Raw genomic sequence first — 21,543 nt, forward strand, 5'->3', positions numbered from 1 at the left:
GAGGACAACGCTATACAAACATGATCTATTCCTCTCCATTTTTCTTTGCTGGTGCCTTACACCCCAGCCCACCCCCACCTTTTACGGAGAAAGTTAAAACCTTAACTCTACAACCTGTCCCAAGACAGAATTCTTCTGAATGGAGACATCTCGAGATCCCCGATACTATTTCTTGGCTTAATGTGGAAGTCTAATCAATTAGTATCAGGACATGTTGCCATCACTGGATTTATTCATATACAGTCTCATTAATCTATGTCTTATCACATATACGAAGTCCCCCTACTGAGTGGTTCTTAAACTACACTTATCATAAAACACCCAATTCTGATTCAGAGGGTCTGGGGTGGGATGCTAAGGCTATTATGAATCAGGTGGTCAGGGAATACAATCAGAGGAACACTGTCATACAGCCTCCCTTATCCAGTCATACTTACACTCAATTATATTTGCTTTGTCCCTTCACACACAGAAGGTTTTCACCCAAGCACTGGTGAATATGTGGTTTAGGACATAGCATTCCAATAGTTAATCTCCATCTACCAAGTCTCTAGGTACCTGTTATATCAAGGTTTTCACCACTAAAGTCTAATTCTCCACTTTTTTTTTCCCCCTAACAGTATGCAAGCACTTATTATTTGGGATTGGGTTTTTCTGCTACTTTCTTATACTAGCTAGTAAATCAAGCGACTAAAACTTTGTTTCATCTGCTTGTTAAAACTATAGCTTTGTTTTGTTTTTTCACTACCCTAAAGGTTCTAGATTTGAAATAGACAAGGGCATATGTGAGATAATTTTAAAGAGTATACGTTACCTCATTGTAAGGTGAAAAAATAAACTGGAAGATGATCAATAGTCCAATTAGAGTGGGTTGGCTGTCATAAAAACCAAATGCAACAAAAAGCTCCTTTCGACCAATTAATACAGCAAACAAGAAAAAACACAGGAAAGAATTCATCTAGAAAGAAGGATACAAAATTTCTAAGTTATTTCTAAGCTGATTTCACTGTGGGATCAGTAGAACAAGACATCATGATGTGATTTTTAAGAATGATGTTAGTGTAATCACAGAAAAAGTTATTTAGGTAGTTTTACAGTTTTACTTTTATTCTAGAAGGAGAGAGGGCCTGAGCTGAGGATATATACATTAATTCATGTTAGTGGACAAATAATGGTTTAGCTGGATGACTAGGACCTTGGAACAAACTAGTGGATGGCTAACAAGAAGATCTGGAAAGGGGTATGTGGTAAAACTGCCAAAATTAGCCCAGAGTATGATAATACTTAGGTCTAACGTGAATGTTCACCAAAAGCGTTCCACGGTAGAGGAGGCCCTCTCAATGATCAGGTGGAGAAGATATCTGCTCTGTGGATGTTAGCCAGCTTCTTTCCTTAGCCACTCTAGGACTTGGTCAAGGGCTCATGAACAGAGTGGCCATGGTGATAGGGATGGAATCAATGCATTAATCAGCAACACAGACATCCCCCCACTGGCTCTTGCTGAGTGTACAATTTTTCAGAAGAGGCAATCAACCCCGGCCCTGATGAGGTACCTCAGGGACCAGTCCACCACCCTCATGGTAGGCTGATTCTATTGGACCCCTTCCTTCATGAAAGCAGCAGTGATTTTCCTTATTAAACTGAGTAACTTACATTAAACTTGGATTTGGACTTATTTAATGTCTTACTCACTGCCATGTATCCGTACAACATAGCTTCCCGCCAAGGAATTCATTTTTATACCTATAGATGTAAGGCAACAGGAAGGTACGTACAGGGGTACACAAGTCTTCCCATATAATCCATCACCCAGAACCAGCTAGCCTTTTAGAAAGGTACAAAGACCCATTTAAGTCTCAGTTGAGGCCATATATGCTCAGAACCAGTCAACAAAACACAGTGCTACTTCACTTAGAGCCTTAAAACTGTGTTCACTCTGTTGGTTTAGTGGTATTAATACCCAGAAGAGGAATATTACAGAAATTATTATGTGCTTTATATTTACTACCTTTTCCAATTTTTTTTTCTATGGGTATAGAATGACCTTTTTCCGCTCCAGGGAAGCCCCTATAATGACTTTTTTAAAAGAGAAAAAATGTTCTTTAAAAAGTATTTTAGGGCTTCCCCGGTGGCGCAGTGGTTGGGAGTCCGCCTGCCGATGCAGGGGACACGGGTTCGCGCCCCAGTCCGGGAAGATCCCACATGCCGCGGAGCGGCTGGGCCCGTGAGCCATGGCCGCTGAGCCTGCGCGTCTGGAGCCTGTGCTCTGCAACGGGAGAGGCCGCCAACAGTCAGAGGCCCGCGTACCGCAAAAAAAAAAAAAAAAAAAAAAGTATTTTAATACCCAAGTTATCTGGGCTCACTCCTTTTGATCTTCACAGCTCCTTCGCTGAGTGACTCAGGAGGTGGTGACGATGACGATGATGATAACAACAATAAATACTTCTATAGTACTTACCATATTCCAGGTACTACTCCAAATTCTTTACGTATATTAACTCATTTAATTGTTACATCAGTCCTATGAGATATCATCACTCAATAAGGGAATGGAGACAGAGAGAGGCTCAGGAACTTGCCTGAGGTCACACAGGTAGTGTCAGGGAGCCGTGATGTGAAGCCTGGCTACAGAGTCTGTATTAACCTCTCTACTATATGAACTCTCATGCCTGCTATATTTATAATTTGACTATCCTGTCATAAAAAGAGAATTGTCACTCCAAACTTACCTGGCTAATAATGATATTTTTGACTGTGTGTCCCAACTTCCAGTGCCCCAGTTCATGGCCTAGCACAGCAAGCACTTCCTCATTTTTACATCCTTGTTTCTTATTCTGAATCGAAGAACAAATTGAAAATAAATTATCAACAAACTTCAAAAAGTTTATACCTTTTAACCCAGAAAGAGACCTTCTTATATTCTAACTTAAGAAAACAATCGGACTTTTGTGCAGAACTGTTCATTCACTTAACAAAACATTCCCTGAACCACTCCACATTAAACACCGGGTTAAGCTTGAACACAGAATCATGAACAAGACAGACATATTCTGACTTCATGAGTCTACTTTAGATTAAAAAAAATATAAATATTTATCAATAGGACAATAGTTAAATAAATCATGACACAGTCATGTGACAGCCATATTATAAACCCATTAGAAATTTTGCTTTCAAAGATTATGTTGCAACATGGGAAACTGCTCATGATAGTGCCAAATAACATTTATGTTATACATCCACTAGATGACTATCCACTAGATGTTTTCAAAGATTATGTTCTGACATGGGAAAATGGCTCATTAGGTGAAGAAAGCAGGAAACAAAACTAAAAATATATAGTATGATTCCAATTATGAAAAAATGCAAATGTGTATGTAAAAATACACAAATATAGAAAACAGACTGAAAGTATATCGAAATGTCAACAATAGTTTTTCTATATGGTAGAATTACAGTGATGTTTATTTCATATCTTTCCTATTTTCCAAATTATCTGCTAATAAGGACATGTCACTTATGACCTCCAAAAACACCAGGAAATGCTATTTAAAAAACAGAGACTTCCAAGCTAAGATGGCAGAGGGAACATTCACATCTAATTTTATTCCCTCTAAAAACTCCAGTAAAACTACAATCAAGAGTTGTTTTTTTTAAGATATAAACCCACAAGGATAGGGAAAACAGGTGAGGTGGCAAGAGCAACAACATTTTGGAAGCAGGAAAGCAGACAGACAAATGATAATAGACTAGGCAGGCCAAAGGAAGTTACATCATAAGCTAGCAGTGGAGAGAAGAGAACCAGCCTGATTTACACTGGCTGAGAACACTGATTAACACTGACAGTCTTTAAAGGGCTCGAGAACTAACAGTACCAGGTAATTCTGGAACTGGGGAACAGGAGGTGGTGGCTGAAATAAGAATTGAGAGCTGTGTGAGAAATGGTTAAAGCTCCAGATTCCTTCTCCAACTCCACACCAAAAGGCAAGTGCTCCTCCTCGTTCTGGCAAAAGCCTGAAAGCTCATTCTCCCTGGATAGGGCAAAAGAACAGGACACTTCAACTGGGAGTTCGACATAGTTGAGGGCCTGGGTACACTAGCAACAGATTTCACATGCTGTGGAGCAACTAAGCCTTTGCGCCACAACTAATGAGCCTACACTCTAGAGCCCGCGAGCCACAACTACTGAGCCCACGCGCCTAGAGCCCATGCTCCGCAGCAAGAGAAGCCACCACAATGAGAAGCCCACGCACAGCAAGGAAGACCCAATTCAGCCAAAAATAAATAAATAAATTTATTTAAAAAAGAAAAAGGTTGGGAGATGATGGAATCTCCCAGAAAATAGAAGAAATAAAGAAATGGAAAAGCAGGAGAGAAAAGCTAAGAAAGTTCAATATAAGGAAGCCAACATTCAAATAATAGGAACTCTGAAAAGAGAGAATAAAAAAATGGAGAGGAGAAAATCATCAACAAAACAATTCCAGAAAGTTTCCTAGTACCAAAGAACCTCAACTTCCAAATTAAAAGGGCCCAATGCATACCCAGCACAATGGGTAAAAACAGACCCACTATGTTGTCCATTAGAAACTAATATAATATTGCAAATCAACTATACTTCAATTTAAAAAAAAGGCTCACACCAAGGCATGTGAAATTTCAGAACACAGAGAAAGGATCCAACAATTTCCTAGAAGCATAAAAATTAAGGTAACATACTAAGGATAAGTAAACTGAATGGTTTCAGACACCTTACCAGCAATGTTGAAATCAAGAAGACAATGGAGAGAGTTCCCTGGTGGCCTAATGGTTAGGATTCCGGGCTTTCACCTTTGCAGCCCAAGTTCTATCCCTGGTAGGGGAACTGAGATCCCACAAGCTGTGTGGTGCGGCCAAAAAATTAATTAATTAATTTTTTAAAATAAAGCAATTAAAAAAAAAAAGACGATGGAACAATGCCTTCACGATCTTGAAGAAAAAGTATTTCCAATCTAGAAATCTAAACCCCAGTCAAAGTGACAGAAAAGAATGTGACAGAAAAGTGAAGGCATTTTGATGCCAGGACTCAAAAACTTTACTATGCAGTCTTTCTCAGAAAGGTACTGGATTGAGGATGTTCTTTACCAAAATGAAGGAGTAAATTAAGGAACAAAAAGTCATGGAATACAGAACACAGGAGACCCAATGTAGGAGAGAAGTGAAGGAAATCTCTAATGGTAAAGGGCAACCCCAGAATGACATTTATACACCAGCTAGAGAGGGTAACCCATCCAGATTTGAACAGTGTGACTCGAAAGAAAATCTGTTAAGGGCTGCCATGATCACACTCTCAGTCACCATACCATCTTTTTAACCTGATGAAACTAGTAGAAGATGTACACTATCAAGAGAACACAGCAAATCAACATGGAATCAAGGATGAGCACAAGGGAAGTCCAGTATGAGAACGAAGAGCAGGGCTTCAGAGAAACCACCCCAAAGAAAGAAAATAGAGATCTCTTTTGGGGTGTGGCAGGGATGAGGGGGACTAAAACTAATAAGGTTAATGATGCAATTAAACTTGTAGGAAATTATACTGAAAGACAGCAGAAGTTGTGAGAAGAATTAGCGAAAAGATAAAAGGAAAACTAAGCACACTTAAAAAAAAGCAATTATTAAGCAAGAGGGAAAAAAGGTGAGGCATGCTCAGCAGTGAATAGGTACAACACTGTTTTACAACAATGTTTACAAAAATGTTTTGATACTGATTAAACCAAGAACTGTAACAGGACTATATTGGAAGAATTGAGGGAAGGGAGGAGCAGAGCGGATGTTAGGACAAGAGCTAAATCCTCATCTACCGTAAGTGAAAGTCAAGAGATAATAGTGTCAGGGACTTCGCTGGCGGCCCAGTGGTTAAGACTCTGTGCTTCCACTGCAGGGGGCGCGGGGTGGATCCCTGGCTGGGGAAACTAAGATGTCACATGCCATGCGGTGCAGAAAAAAAAAAAAAAAAAAGAGATAGGGTCAATAAATAATAGTACACATACAATATAGAAAAATGATATGTGTAAATGTCAGAAGAGGCTAAAAGAGTTGCAGTCTGTGGGCAAAGGGCCCTGGCAGCACGCGAGCAGCACAGAGAAGCGAGAAACATGAAACTGTTATATTTTATTATATGCTTTTTTTGTACTCTGAACTTCTAAACAGTATGTTTGTGTTACTTTAATAAAGTAAAATTTAATGTTAAAATTTATTGGAGTTCTGCTTCCCTAACTTTATGATAGCCTCTCAAACCAACATTACAAATATATATGTAAATACACACACACACATATACACACAAAAATATATACATACACATGCATACATATTTTTTTTTCCTTCAACACATATGAAGAATAGGCCAGGAAAGATTAAAAAAGTAACAACAAAGTTGCTAACATTTATTAAACAGTGACTATGTACCAGGTCCTCTGTGCTAAATACTGTATTATAACTCATTTATACATCATAATCATCATATTAGATAAGTACACTTATTACTGCCCTTTAAAGATGAGAAAAGCTAGACAACTGATGGGAACATACTGTATAGCATAGGGAACTCTACCTAATGCACTGTGGTAACCTAAATGGGAGGGAGGTCCAAAAGGGAGGGGATATCTGTATGTGTATGGCTGATTCATTTTCTTGTGCAGTGGCGGCTAACACAACATTGTAAAGCAATTAATTAATAAAAATTAATTAAAAAAATAAAGATGAGAAAATCTAGGTACAGAGAAATTAACTAATTTTCCTATGGACACACAGCCAATAAATATAAAACCTGGGATGTGAAGCCAAGTAGTCTGATGCCAGAGACCTGTGCTTTCAACTTTCACACAGCTATAAATATAAAAGTAAATTATTCAACATTTATCAAATAAACAATTTTTTAGTCAACAGATATGTAATCATTTGCATATTATTATAGTACTGGTTTTAAAATAACTAAACATAGGGAATTCCCTGGTGGTCCAGTGGTTAGGACTCCATGCTTCCACTGCAGGGGGCACAGGTTCGATCCCTGGTCTGGGAACTAAGTTCCTGCAGGCCGCATAAAAATAAATTAATTAAATAAAATAACTAAACCTAAATGGTAGGTGGTCATATGAATGATAAAATATAATGTTTACAAAGCCAAATAAAATTCTCACCGTTTATAAACTTTCCAGATTAAATTTAAATAGTGCCAAGACACAATGAACAATTTAATCTTATACACACACTCTCACATGTGCATACCCACATTCACTCACCAACACACACATACTCTGAAAAACATCTAAAAATGCTTAATAACCACGATGAAGAGTAGCCCCCGCTTGCCACAACTAGAGAAAGCCCTTGCACAGAAATGAAGACGCAACACAGCAAAAATAAATAAATTAATTAATAAACTCCTATCCCCAACATCTTTAAAAAAAAAAACTGCTTAATAAGGTAAAACAAATATCTTTAAACATACAGTTTAGTTTGTTTTAAAGTAAGAAAAAGCCAAAGGTGAGGAGTTGAAATTAACATCCCTTGAATAATCCCATGAAGGGGTATACTCTGAGTTAAAGAGTGAGCCAGAAAAAAAAAAAAAAAATGCTGGTGAAGTAGCCCAACTGTGTCAAGCTCATCTAAAGTGGAAAAAAAAGAAAAGTCTCCATTAAAATTCAAAAACATTATCTGCATGGTCCAGAAAACCCCAAGATGAGATATTAAAGCGCTTCTGGCTTGGTAGCACTGGGGCCAACTGATAGAAGCAAATACAAATCCTCTATTGAGGAATGTACCCTAAACTCAGACACTTCAAGATTCCTGAAGATTAAGATCATTGACGTATTATGAACTCACAATAAAAATTACCAAATACTTCAGAAAACAAGCCACAATGAGTAAGAGTTAGCAGAAACAATATGGAGCTAGCTGCATTAGCTCCTTAAGACCTCAGATACTGGAATTATCAGATACAGAATAAAAAGAAGCATGTTTTATACAAACAAGGGAACTAAAAACATGAGGAAGGAATAAGAGACTACCAGAAATGACTGATTTGAAAAAGAACCAATTAGAACTTTAAAACACAATGGACTGGTTAAAGAACAGATTAAGTATAGCTAAAGGAAGAATCCATGAACTGGAGTGTAGAGCTGAAAAATTACAGAATGCAGCTCCAAGAGACAAATATAGAAGAGCGGTTAGCACCCATGGGAGACAGAATGAGATGGTATAACATTCATCTAATTGGAATTCCAGAAAGATAGACTAGGGAGAATGGGAAAGAAGGAATACTTTAGATAACGGCAAAGAATTTTTTAAACTTCAGGAAAGACATGAGTCCTTAGATTTAGGAACCACAGTATATCCCAAACAGGACTGGGATAAAGAAGTCCATACTTTCACAACACGAAAATCAAAGAGAAATCTTAAGAATAACCAGAAAGAACTAAACAAAACAAAACAAAACAAAACAAAAAAAAACCCAGTAAGCTCAGAGAAGAATTTTTTTTTGGCCATGCTGCAGGCAGGATCTTAGTTCCCCAACCAGGGATCGAACCCATGGCCCCTGCAGGGGAAGCACAGAGTCCTAAGCACTGGACCACCAGGGAATTCTCACAGAGCTGACTTTTTCAACAGGAACAAAGGAAATCAGAACAGAATAGAAAAAAATAAACAAATATTAGGATGCTAGGATAAATAGCTGTCAATCTTGAATTGATATCTAGAATGAGAGTGATATAAAAACAAAAACAGAGACAACTTCCCTGGTGGCACAGTGGTTAAAAATCCGCCTGCCAATGCAGGGGACACGGGTTCAAGCCCTGGTCGGGGAAGATCCCACATGCCGCGGAGCTACTAAGCCAGTGCGTCACAACTACTGAGCCTGCGCTCTAGGACCTGCGAGCCACAACTACTGAGCCCGCGTGCCACAACTACTGAAGCCCGTGCACCTAGAGCCTGTGCTCCACAACAAGAGAAGCCACTGCAATGAGAAGGCTGCACACCACAACGGAGAGTAGCCCCCGCTCGCCGCAACTAGAGAAAGCCCACACGCAGCAACGAAGACCTAACGCAGCCAATAAGTAAGTAAGTAAGTAAATAAATAAAACAAAAACAACTTTCCAAAGACATTTCTAAAGCATATACTCTGGAAGAAGCAAGGTAATTTCTAAAAGGAAGGTGTGAGATGAATACGGAATGGTAAGCAAAGACACAGGTGAGCACATAGGTAAACTTAAATAATGACTGTATAAAATAATAATAACGCTAATTTTAGGGGTAAAAAATAAACAAGATAAAACTAAAATATAATATGAAGGGGGTATAATTAGATCAATGTGTTTATTTAAGGTTCCTGGATTGTTCAGGAAGCAGTGAAGGTACTGTATATATTAAGATTTTAGGTTATATGGGCATGATTTATTTTTAACAGCAACCATTAAAAGAATAGTCATATATGAACCTTGAAACATTAATGACAACCCAAATATCATTTTTTAAAAACCTTCAATAAGTTCTAAAAATAAAGCAAGAGGAGGATGTGTGTGTATATGTTTGGGGTGGAGGTGGGGGTGATATGAAAAGGATAGAGGGGAAAAAAGGCATAAAATAATATGGTAAAAATAATTCCAAATATATCAGTAATCACAATATACATGAATAAATAAAGCTTGTCAAAAAAAAAAGATAGTGAGTGTTAGATTGGATTTAAAAGCAACCGTAACAACAAAGTCTATCTACGTATGAGCCATCTAAAATATAAAAACCGTAAGGTTAAAAGTAAAAGGATGAATGTGATATGGTGATGGTTGCACATTATATACTAAAAACCACTGAACTGTACACTTAACCAAAACATAAAACAGAAGCAATATTGTAACAAATTCAATAAAGATTTTTAAAAAATGGTCCACATCAGGGACTTCCCTGGTAGTGCAGTGGATAAGACTCCATGCTCCCAGTGCAGCAGGCCCGGGTTCAATCCTTGGTCAGGGAACTAGATGCCACACGCATGCCACAACTAAGAGTTTGCATGCCGCAACTAAGAAGCCTGCATGACGCAACTAAGACCTGGAGCAGCCAAAATAAAAAAGTTAAAAAGTAAATATTTTTCGGGACTTCCCTGGTGGCTCAGTGGTTAAGAATCTGCCTGTCAATGCGGGGACACGGGTTCGAGCCCTGGTCCGGGAAGATCCCACATGCCGCAGAGAAACTAAGCCCCTGCGCCACAACTACTGAGCCTGTGCCCTAGAGCCCGCAAGCCACAACTACTGAAGCCCGCGCGCCTAGAGCCGGTGCTCCCAACGAGAGAAGCCACCTCAATGAGAAGCCCACACACTGCAATGAAGAGTAGCTACTGCTGACTGCAACTAGAGAAAGCCCGCACGCAGCAACTAAGACCCAACGCAGCCAAAAATTAATTAACTAATTAATTAAAAAAATAAAGTATGTTGTTATTTAAAAATAAATATTTTAAAAATATTCTTGTTTTTAAAAAATAAACAAAATAATAAAATACTTCATCTATGGGACACATATCTATCCCGCAACAATTACACAATATATACCCTAGAAAGTGAAGGCTAACGGTTTTGAAATAAACTCCAGCTACTTAAAAGAGTGACGTACAAAAAAAAGACAAAAAGGGAATTTATTTTGTTTTATAGACCTTAGAAAAATGCAACCTAATGGAAACACAGGCAGCAAGATACTGGAATCTAGATATTCTACCACTTTTCCACTCCTTCACCAATTCCTCATTTTTAAGGAAAATGACCACTTCAAAATGAGGCTGGGTAGAGGGATAGATTAAAATGACTGGCAAGATAGCATTTACATTTATTATCTCTTTTCCTTTTAAACATCAGTATTTACGTCAGAATACATTTGGTAGAGAAAGTGAAGAATGAGATAACTAGCCTAGTTTCTTAAATGGCTAAGAGACATGTGTACCTGTACCTTCAGGGAATGGCCATCAAGAGGGAATAATGAACAAAGCACCAATTAATAGACATGTATTCTAAGGGGGAAATAAAGAGGTGCAACTGAAGATTTATATACAAAAATATTCATTGCAAGAATAGTTTTAACAGCAAAAAACTGGAAACAACCCATACACCCAATAAGAGGAGAATGATTTTATTTTATTAATTAACTAATTTATTTATTTTTGGCTGCTTTGGGTCTTCGTTGCAGCATGCGGGCTTCTCATTGCAGTGGTTTCTCTTTTTGCGGAGCACAGGCTCTAGGTGCGCAGGCTTCAGTAGTTGTGGTACGTGGGCTCTAGAGCACAGGCTCGGTAGTTGTGGTACATGGGCTTAGTTGCTCCACGACATGTGGGACTTTCCCGTGGGACCTTCCCGGACCAGGGCTCAAACCCGTGTCCCCTGCATTGGTAGGCAGATTCTAACCACTGTGCCATCAGGGAAGTCCCGAGGAGAATGATTTTAAAAAATGATGATTTAAAAAGATTAGAAATATATATAGTAAGATGTTTACGGTTAGTTGGATTATTCATGTTTTCTAATTTGTCTATTAGTTTAATAATAAGCAAAATAGGCTGCTTTGCTTAATAATAATGATAACAGCTCCCACTCATTAAATGGTCTATGTACTAGACACTGTATTATTAGATATTTTACATACAGTTTGTTAATCTCCACTACTACAAGGCAGCTATCATTATCATCATTTTATATAAAGTACACAGTCTTTAGGCTTCTAGTTTCACTAGTTACCTGCTTCCCAGTATGAACTATGAATTAATTCTTTTATAAAACAAGCAGGTCTCTATTAGATAACATAGGCTCTTGTCTCTTGGTTTGATGTCTGGGTTTAGGAAGCTATTCAGAACTGCATGGAGTCACATTCAAAGATATGGAATGAAAAGAGCTTAAATAAGGGTCACTTTCTGCAGAAAGGAGACTTGTTTATTGGTGGTAGATTCTTAGACAAAACTGGATTTTCTTTTCTTCCCATGCAACTTTCACATACAATAACAAAAATAAGTACCACATATCTTTCACTTTTCTATAGCACTTTTCATAAAATTCATATGCTGATTCATTTGATCCTCACAACACCAAGCTGCACAAGATGGGAAGTAATATCTTCATTTTAGAGATAAAGGACACCGAGAAGTTAAAATGTCTTAAGGTCATCTTGCTAATAAGTAGTAGGTAAAAGCCAAACCCACATCTCTGGATCTTGTCCTCTACTATACTTATCAACTGGGAATACTTTCACATGACCCTAGCACTTGCTGGGGAAATACTTGTTTTCTTCTATAAAAGTACAGCTTTTATATATTAAAAGTTTTCCTTTTACTTAAACTGCTTTTGAGACAGGTTGTTCCAATGATCGAATTTGTCTTCTGAAGGATAAAACTGCAGAGAGTAAGTTTCCTAGTCATCTTATAAAATGTGAATAGCCAGTATGGAGATATTCATCAAAATGTTAATAGTAGTTATCTCTAAGAGGAGGGATTTCAGATAACTTTAGTTTTCTTCTGTTCAAAATGAAACACTTCATCCTTTCTATGTGATCCAGACTTAAAACCATTTTTGCATCCCCCACTGTGCTGTACATAGTAGGTGTTCAGTAGCAGGTGCTGAATAAACCACTATTTCCTAAACTTCTGCCACACCTGTGTATTCTCTGTGTGATTATTTAATATCTTTTAAAAAATCAACTCACTTTTTAAAACTTAACCTTATCCTAAATGACAATTTTCATGAAATCATGATAAGCTAGTTTTATCTTTTTCCTAATATACATTAATACACATATAGCCATTCAAATTTCCAATACTGATATACTACCTAAAATCACCTCACCTGTGGTACATGCACTGGCGTTCTGCGTCAATCTTTGATTTCCTCCTTTACTCCCCATAATAGCAATCACCCAAGTACTTTAAATCCATCTTTTATTATGACTCCACACTTATTCTCACCTCTCACTCTAGTGTAGGCCCTTATTTCATGCTTATCTTGGTTATCTTGATGCAATAGGCCCCTAGAAGTCCCCCTGGCCTCTAATCTTTGCTCGATCATATATGTTGCCACCAAATTTTAAACTTCCTAAAACAAGCTTTGGCCTCTACCCAAATCAATCTAAACTTTCCAGGCCACTGAAAACAACCACTCAATGTCTTCAGGAAGAAGTACTTTACAAACTGGTCCTGGCCTACCTTTCTATCCCCTTCTACAAGAATCCGTTTATTCATTAGTCTCAGAATAGCCATTGTGTAGTTGTCTTTATAGCTTTATTCATTCCATATCTTCAACCTGAAAAGCTCCACCCCCAAGTCAAAATTTTGCCTAGTTCAAATATCCTCTCTTTTAAGAAACCTGTCTGACCATTAGCATCTGCATTAATTTCTTAATTTCTAAAAGCCACACTATTTCAGCCACTCACTTACCACCCTCTGCCTTAAACTGTGAGCCATTTGTATACATATCTACTCTCCTCTACTACAGGTTCTCTAGGGTAGGACTATGTAACTTATACATAGATGCTAAAATATTTGCAGCTACTCTTCAAGAAGCCAACAAAATAACTCAAACTCCATTCAACGTGGTTCAAAAGACTAATCTTTTCTAAGATTTAAGCCAAAGAATACTGTTCTCACAGATACTAAAGGTCAGTTATTTCATTACTGAAATCAGCAGACCACTATCTAACACCCAGGTTTGGCTATAAAGTAATCCACCCTGCATGTGGATACCTCTTCAGCAGGTTGACTTGCTGAACTTGTATGATTCCCCACTGTTGTCACCTGGTTACTCTTTTTGGACTTCAGTTTTCCTGTCTATAAGATGACCTTAAGAGCTCTTCCTAGCTTAAAATCCTATGACTCTTGGTCAGACCAAAATGACTTTTATTACAATATCCGGACAGGATAAACCCACTTGTTTCCCTTTTTTTTTTTTTTTTGGCCCCACCATGCGACATGTGGGGTCTTAGCTCCCCAACCAGGGATCGAACCCGTGCACCCTGCCTTTGGAGCGTGGAGTCTTAACCACTGGACCGCCGGGGAAATCTGATAAACCCACTTAAAAATAAATATAATCAAAGGAGTTAACCTTCACCCAATACTGTTTAAGCCCTTCACAGAATTTTGTTCCATCTACATATTTATAACAGGCTAGGCACTCTATTAGACCATCTCGTTAGAGTCAAAACAGATGCTCAGTGATACAAGTTATTTTCTGGTACTTAAAGTACACAGAGTACAAGGTTATTCACATATATTATTTCATTTAATCTTAACAATCCTAAAAGGTAGGCATCTTTATCCCAGTGTTTTTCAACTAGGAGTGATCTTGCCCCCTCCTTCCAGCACCCCCCAACCCCGCGGACATCTGGCAATGTCCAGTGACATTTTTCATTGTCACAGTTGTTGGGAAAGGAGGGATTGATACTGGCATCTAAAGGGAGAGGCCAGAGATGCTGCTCAACATCTTATGATGCACAAGATAGCCTCCCATGATGAAAAATTGTCCGGTCCAAGATGTCAATAGTGCCAAGATGAGAAACCCTGATGGCATTGTCTTTCAGTTAAGAAATCAAAGATTTAGAGAGCTTAAGTTACTTGCCCAGAGTTACACAGATCCCAAATCATCTCTGAATGACACCAAAGCCAATGGCACATTCCATCACACACACAACTACTGGAGACTGTTTCTGATGAAATATGTACTGTTTTCTTATGTATTTCCCCTCCCCATTTAGTCTTGGTATACTTTAGATTTTGCTAATCAGCATTAGCTGACCTCATCCAGGAGAAGATTCAGAAAAAGCTTTCTCAGACTAAAAGGTCAGATTTAACAAACGTCTTCTCTTGTGCTCTCACTGCATCCAGTATTTACAGCTTCAATGCAGCAATTACCATATTGTACTGTGCTTGTATGACTTTCTCCCCTTTAGACTATAAACTCCTTAAGAGCAAGGTTTGCCTCTTTATTTTTGTATTCCTAGTGCCAAGGAAAGTATCTCAGCACAGAGTTTACAGTTCATAAATATTTGTTAAACAAACAAAAGAAAACTGACCAAGTCACATAGTATACCCAAGAATGCACAGCTACTAAATGACAGAACCAGGATTCAAATTCAAGTCTCTCCACTGCCAAAGCCTATAGTTACTATATCTCAATGAAGCTAAAAGTGAGATGTTTATCACCTTTTTATCTTGCCTGTGGGAATTCTTCAATCATAAACATGTCAGGAATTATATATAAAGTCCCTGTTTTAAAGACAGCTTATAATCATAAGAATTTTCCTACCTTATACTTGTGTACATTCTGTGAAAGCTTGCAAGGTAGTTAGCATGTAACGATAGTGATAATCTCTCCCAAATACCACAGTTATAAAGGGGTCACTGTGTTTTTATTTGATAGTCTCCCTGAATTCAACACTCACTACATAGAAATTAATGTTATTTTGAGTTGTCACAGGAACTGTTCATAAAAACTAAGCCAGGGTCTCTTAGGAAGAGAAGAACTCACTTTAACTTTAGCTTTTATTTCTTCACTGTCCCCTTCTCCATCATTGCAGGGTTCCATGCCAGACTCCTCCTGGATGTCTTTGTTTAGTACAGAATACTCTTCTAGTAGAGTGTCAAACAAAACTATTCGCTTGTTCTTGAAGAAGCCATAAAAATAAGCATTGCTGTGGGAAGAGCGTTTAGATCCTAAGGAAAAGACAGTTCAAAGCATGGAAAATAATTAAAAAGTATGGGGTTTTTTGGAGAGACGCCTAGAAACTGAATTACTGGAAAGGACGTTAACATTTTCAAATTGTTTAACACCTGAAGAATATTATATCAACATAAATCACCACCAGCAGTGGAAAGTGCCTGTTTCTTTGCAGTCTTGACAACAAATATTTATGCTCACTGCAGCTTTATAGCAATAAGTAAATAAATAAAGCCTAAATAGCCAACAGTCATGGAATGATTAAATTATGGTAAAGCTATGAAATGGAATTTTAAGCAGCCAGAAAAAAAGTATACTTTTGAAATATTTTAACAAGATAGGAAAAAGCTCACCAACATAACTGAAAAGGATGTAAAACTTCATGTATATACAATTCCATTATTGTCATGAAAAAATGTACATGTAAATAGAAAAGCAGAAACACAAACCTATTAAGAAATACATTAAAATATTGAAGTGTTTATCACTGGCTTCTAGAAATATGGATTTTTGTTCCCTCCCTTACACTTTGCTCTGTTCCAAGGCTTTTAAAGTCAGTATACTTATTTAATCAGAAAAAATTAAAACTATCTTAAAAAGACTGAAAAAAAAAACCCTAAATTTTTAACAGTGGCTAACAGTAGCTGAACTATGGTTGATTTTTATCTTCTTCTTTATAATTTTCTTTGTTTTCTATACTTTATTTTCTTTATATTTTATGTTCTAGCATGTGCAGTGAATTTAGTGGTTAAGAATGACTTTAGGTTCAAATCTTGGCTCTGCCATGTATTAGTTGTGTAAATGTAAGAAACTTTCTTAATTTCTTTAAGCTTTATTTTCCCGTTTATGATATGAGGAGAGGACTTTTTTGGTTTGGTTGCCTGGAAGTTAAGAGCCAAATATGTGGTCCAATTTTATCAATAATATAGGACCTTAGGATCTGGAAAGCTGGGTATCTAGATCTCATACTTCTATCTCATTTCTATCTTCTCTGATTCTAATTTTTAAATTAATTTAAAAATATTTCTTAGAAGCTACCTGAAGTTACCTATGGAAGTAGGCAGATAAATAAAACAAAATGAATGTCTTAGTATCTTCCACTGGTCTAAGTATCTCAAAGTGTGGCCCAAAGAATGCCTACACCAAAATCACCTACGGGTACTTGTTAGACGTAAATACTAGAAACACCCAATATCTGAGAATGGAGCCGAGGAATCTTTAAACAAACTCTCCAGGGAATTCTTATATTCACTAAAGTTTTAAGAGTCCCTGCACTAGACCATAAGCTTTTTGTATCACTATGCCTTGCATGTAGTATTTATTCAATAATGCTTGTTTACTGAATGGATTTATCGTACCACTTGAGGTATGAAGTAATGTATTTGGGAACTCTGAAAACCAAAACGTTCTATGAGATTGTAAGGCATGGCCAGCTGTCTCTTCATCTTTCGTTTATGATGTCTTATCTCAATCAACTTCTTGGCAGCATTTGATACCGTTGACCACTCCCTCCTTGAAACACTTCCTTCTCCTATCTCAAGAGAAATACCATCTTCTCCTGGTTTTCTTCCTACCTCAGTGGTCTCTCCTCTTCAGCCTCCTTTGCTGGCTCTTCCTCCTCTGCTGACTCTGACCTGAGCCCCCTTCTCTTCTCTAAGTGCCCTCATCCAAGGAGGTATCTACATGCCAGATACAGATACTTCCATATCACTATTTCTAGCCCTGACCTCTCCCTAGAACTCTGGATTTATATATCTGGCTGCTTATTTGACAGGCCTACATCTCCACATGGATGGCTAAAGTGCCTATCTGTTGTTTATATTCTCAAGCATAGTTTTTTCCCTGACCAGTATTAGAATTCCCTTGCAGAGTTTAGGGAATTTCACATCATGCAAGTCTTGTGAGAGACTGCTTCTCATTTGAGAAATCTAAAAAGCTAGCTATCTGCTTCCCCAAGCACTCCTGGCAGCTAGCCCAGTGCCCTGGCTCAGTCAATCAGATGCACCCACTGGGGACTCTGAAACAGTTAGCTAATTACATAAAGAAGCAGGGCAGTGAGGAATGAATTCTGCAGGTGCTAGCGGAAGGGATGTTAGGGATACACACTGCTGACTCCAACATCAGGAGCCACTAGCAGTGTCCTCCCCAGACTGGTTCTGCAGGATGATTCTGAGTTCCTGGTCTCCCGATGGAGAGTCCACTTCCCAAGTTTGGTAAACTTAACTTTCCTGGTGACTTTGTGAGTTATCAAATATTGTTTCAATAAGGAATTTCTCTGGTTAAATCAGCTATAGTTGGTTTCTATGGCTGGCATGCAACTAACTACTGCTTGCAGAACTCTAGTACAATGTTCAATAGGTATATAACACACCCATCAGAACTTAAACCCTCACAGACCTGCTCTTCTCCCAGTTTTTTCCCATCTCAGTAACCTACCATTTATCCAACTGCTTAGTCCAAAAATCTAGGTCGTTATCTTTGATGTCTCTTTCTCTCTTATTCCTTTACATGTCATCTACCAGCAAATTCCATCAACCCTACCTCTAAAACACATCCCCAGTATATCCACTTCTCTCCATCAATTACTACTATTCTAGTCTAAGCCACATTATCTCCTCCTGAACAGCACTGGCCTCCTAACTGCTCTCCCTGCTTCTACTCTTGCCTCCCCTACCGTCTATTCTCTATACAGCAACATAAAATAGGTAAAAAGTACAAACTAGGCCATGTCACTTTCCTGCCTAAAACCTTCAATAGCTTTAACCCTAGACTTAAAATAAAATCCAAGCTCCTTACTCTGATTTACAAAGGCCTATGTGGTCTGACTCTCGCCTATGTCTCAGATTTCATGTCATAACACTTTCCTGCCATGAGGTAGCCACACTGGACTTTTTTCTGTTTCTTGAAGATACAAAGCTCTGGAGGGTCTCTCCATTGATCTTGGCACGGATGGCTCCTTCCTTCAGATCTCAGCGTAAATTCATTTGCTCAGAGATGTCTTGTCTGATGACCTAATCAAAGTATCTACTCAGCCATTCTTTATCACTTCACATCAGTTTAATTCTCTGCACAGTACTTACTATCTGATATTTTCTGAGAGCAAGACTCTTGGTTTTTCACTCGGTTTTTCCTTTCAATTTACAAATCCATCATGTGTGTTGTTATTGTTATTAACAACATTCATTTACTCAAAATATTTTTGACAACATTATTAACAACAACAGAAACATGCATTGCAGATGAGTAACTTCTGTTTAGCAGAGGTAAGTTGTCCAAAGTCACACGGGGAATCTGTGCTAGAACTAGAATTTAAACGCAAACCTATTGGCTCCACAGCCTGACCTCTGAAATGCTACCCTCCACCTACTCAAATCTTGATTTTCCACAAAGTCCCAGCTTATGTTATAACCCTCCATAAAGCCTTCCCTGACTATTTCAGCTAAAATCATATAGCACTGATGGTATAGATCACATATCTTCCCGACTACCTCTACTGTCATAGCATTAGCATTCACGTTATCTGATTATAAGTGATCGGCAACTTAGGTTGCCCCTTCAGTAAAAGCGCCTCAGAGATTGTTCTACTATACTGATCATTGTGCTACTAGTTTAATATTATTAAAAGACTAGTAATCTCAGAGGCCAAAGCAGTAGTATGAATTGGCTTCTTTTTCTACTATTTCCCGATAGACACGTTCTAATTGTGCCTTTAGTTGGCTGCCAAATGCCTGAGATTTCTATACTCTTCTCGTTGCTGTTAATTCATTCTTTCCAGTTGTGACCATCTCTGTCCTCCTGGACCCTGCAATTACTTCTCAGTTTCTACTCCTTCATCCGCCATAGCTACTTCTCAATGGGGATTTTTACTTTAGAGGAGGAATGGGCAAACTGTGGCTTGCAGGTCAAATCAAACCTGCCACTTATTTTTATAAATAAAGTTTTATTAGAAAACAGCCATGCTTGTTTCTTTATGTATTACTATGGCTGCTTTTGTACTATCATGGAAGAGTTGAATAGTTGCAACAGAGACCGTGTGACCTGCAAAGCCTAAAATAATTACCGTCTAGCCCTTTACAGAAAGCATTTGCCAGACCACAGTTCAGAGGAAGCAAAACTGAAACCCACAGATGCAAAGTGACTTGTCCAAGATCCCACAGCTGGTAAGTGGCAGAGGCAGAACTACACTCATTCATTTACATGGATTTTAATTTACAGATTCTGAAAGTCATGGTACCACACAGTTTTTCTTTGCATCTTTGTAGGTTTCCTTGAGACTTTAGTAGTCTTACACAAGCTAACAGATAGATAGCTTAATTTTCAAAAGCAATCATCAGAAAAGCAGAGTATAACTAATCCAAAATACCAAGTGGCACCAATCTTGGGTAATCTGCAGGTGAAATCAGAGTCCTGCAGAACACTGGAAGTTTTCTTGGTGGAGACAAAGCCAATAACATTGGTTTTGTTTTTGAGCCCCCAAACCACTGCCAAATGGAAACTAAGCAAGAGTCCAACTCAGTTACATATAGGAGCCAGGCAGGTAACAGAAGTGAAAAAATCAGTCTAATATTATGACATAGCAGGGAGTGATAAAGGCCTTGGTGCAGAATTAAAAACAATAAAACCAACCAAACATAGCTGCAGGCAGGAGCAGGACTTGGCATCAGGCCACCAGTTTCTATCACTGGACTATGTCATCAATTCTTATAAATCTTCAAAAGCCAAAATGTAAAATCCTAATCTTTAAATAACAAAAACAAACAAACAAACAAAACCCCAAACCAACTGATTTGTTCTTTTATTAAAGTTTTAAGAATAAACTAATCAAATAAAACAAATCACTCAAATAAAATCTTCTTACCCCGGGGAGCCTTACCTTGAACAACATACACCTTAGTCAAAGGGAAGTCAATACTCTTTGCCATGATTTCAATTTCTTGTTTAAGCTTTCCCTCAGGAAGAGGTGTGAATTTGTCAAATAAAGGGGCAATGTAATCAGCATAGATGGTGACAAGCACCTGAAACGCAAATATGAGAACAACCTATGAATATGTCCTTAAAGAGAAACTACTCTATACAGATTCAATATTAAAACTATGTGATCCCAGCCCTGAGAACAGGGACCTTATCTTATTTGCTCTGGTATTCCCAGCCCGAAATAGTACCAGTACAGCATTCAATATCTGTTTGATGAATTAAATCAAAATGAATAGTCTCTATACGGTAATAACTGAAAAGCCAAATGGTCCATTCAAAACTATCTTGGGGATTTCTGACACTTCATGAGCCCATCATAACTTGGAATTCTGTCTTTCAAGGTAATCATAATAGACTTGAAGTGTTTGCTAAAAAAAGAACTACTAGAGCTTGACTGTGTGCTATTATTTGGTTTGCCTGCTAATATTACTGACCTGCAGTTCATAACTATACACACTGGTTGAAACAGTACTTCCTTAAGCATTTTGGGAGCATTTCCTCTGCTCTCTCTCCTGTCACTTCAATTTGCCATACAACATATATTTGTAAGTCCAATTAGCACCCATTTTCCAGTCATGATCCCACCAGCAGGAGGTGAAGCAATAAGCATCATGGTAATTCAGACTAAAAGAAACCTCACCATCAGTGCAGTTGAAGAGCTGATAGGACGTATTTTCTGGGGGCTGTTAACAGGCCATTTTGATTGTGTTGTAGTGTTTGTGCTGTGAAGCAGTTTGGAATATCGGAAAGAGAAGAGGAAAAGAAGATGTGAAGAAGGGACAATGGGGAAGCGGAGAGAGGAAAAAGGAGGGAGAAGGAAGAGAGGGAAGAAGGGGGTGCTGTGAGGTGAAAAGGGAAGAGGCAG

The 21,543-nt window shown here is 38.1% G+C and overlaps 1 protein-coding gene across 1 annotated transcript in view; it reads right to left on the minus strand.

Annotated features, from left to right (window-relative positions):
- Nucleotides 1-21,543, minus strand: part of ZMPSTE24 (zinc metallopeptidase STE24) — a 48,467-nt gene that overhangs the window by 4,880 nt on the left and 22,044 nt on the right. The window contains exons 6-9 of the mRNA XM_082832431.1: nt 20,578-20,719; nt 15,516-15,700; nt 2,730-2,834; nt 815-958 (exon numbers count right to left, since the gene is read on the minus strand). Coding sequence (XP_082688557.1) covers nt 815-958; nt 2,730-2,834; nt 15,516-15,700; nt 20,578-20,719 — 576 coding nt within the window. The remainder of the gene's footprint in view (nt 1-814; nt 959-2,729; nt 2,835-15,515; nt 15,701-20,577; nt 20,720-21,543) is intronic.

This window comes from Leucopleurus acutus, assembly GCF_964270905.1.
Source record: "Leucopleurus acutus genome assembly, chromosome: 2".
NCBI lineage: Eukaryota > Metazoa > Chordata > Mammalia > Artiodactyla > Delphinidae > Leucopleurus > Leucopleurus acutus.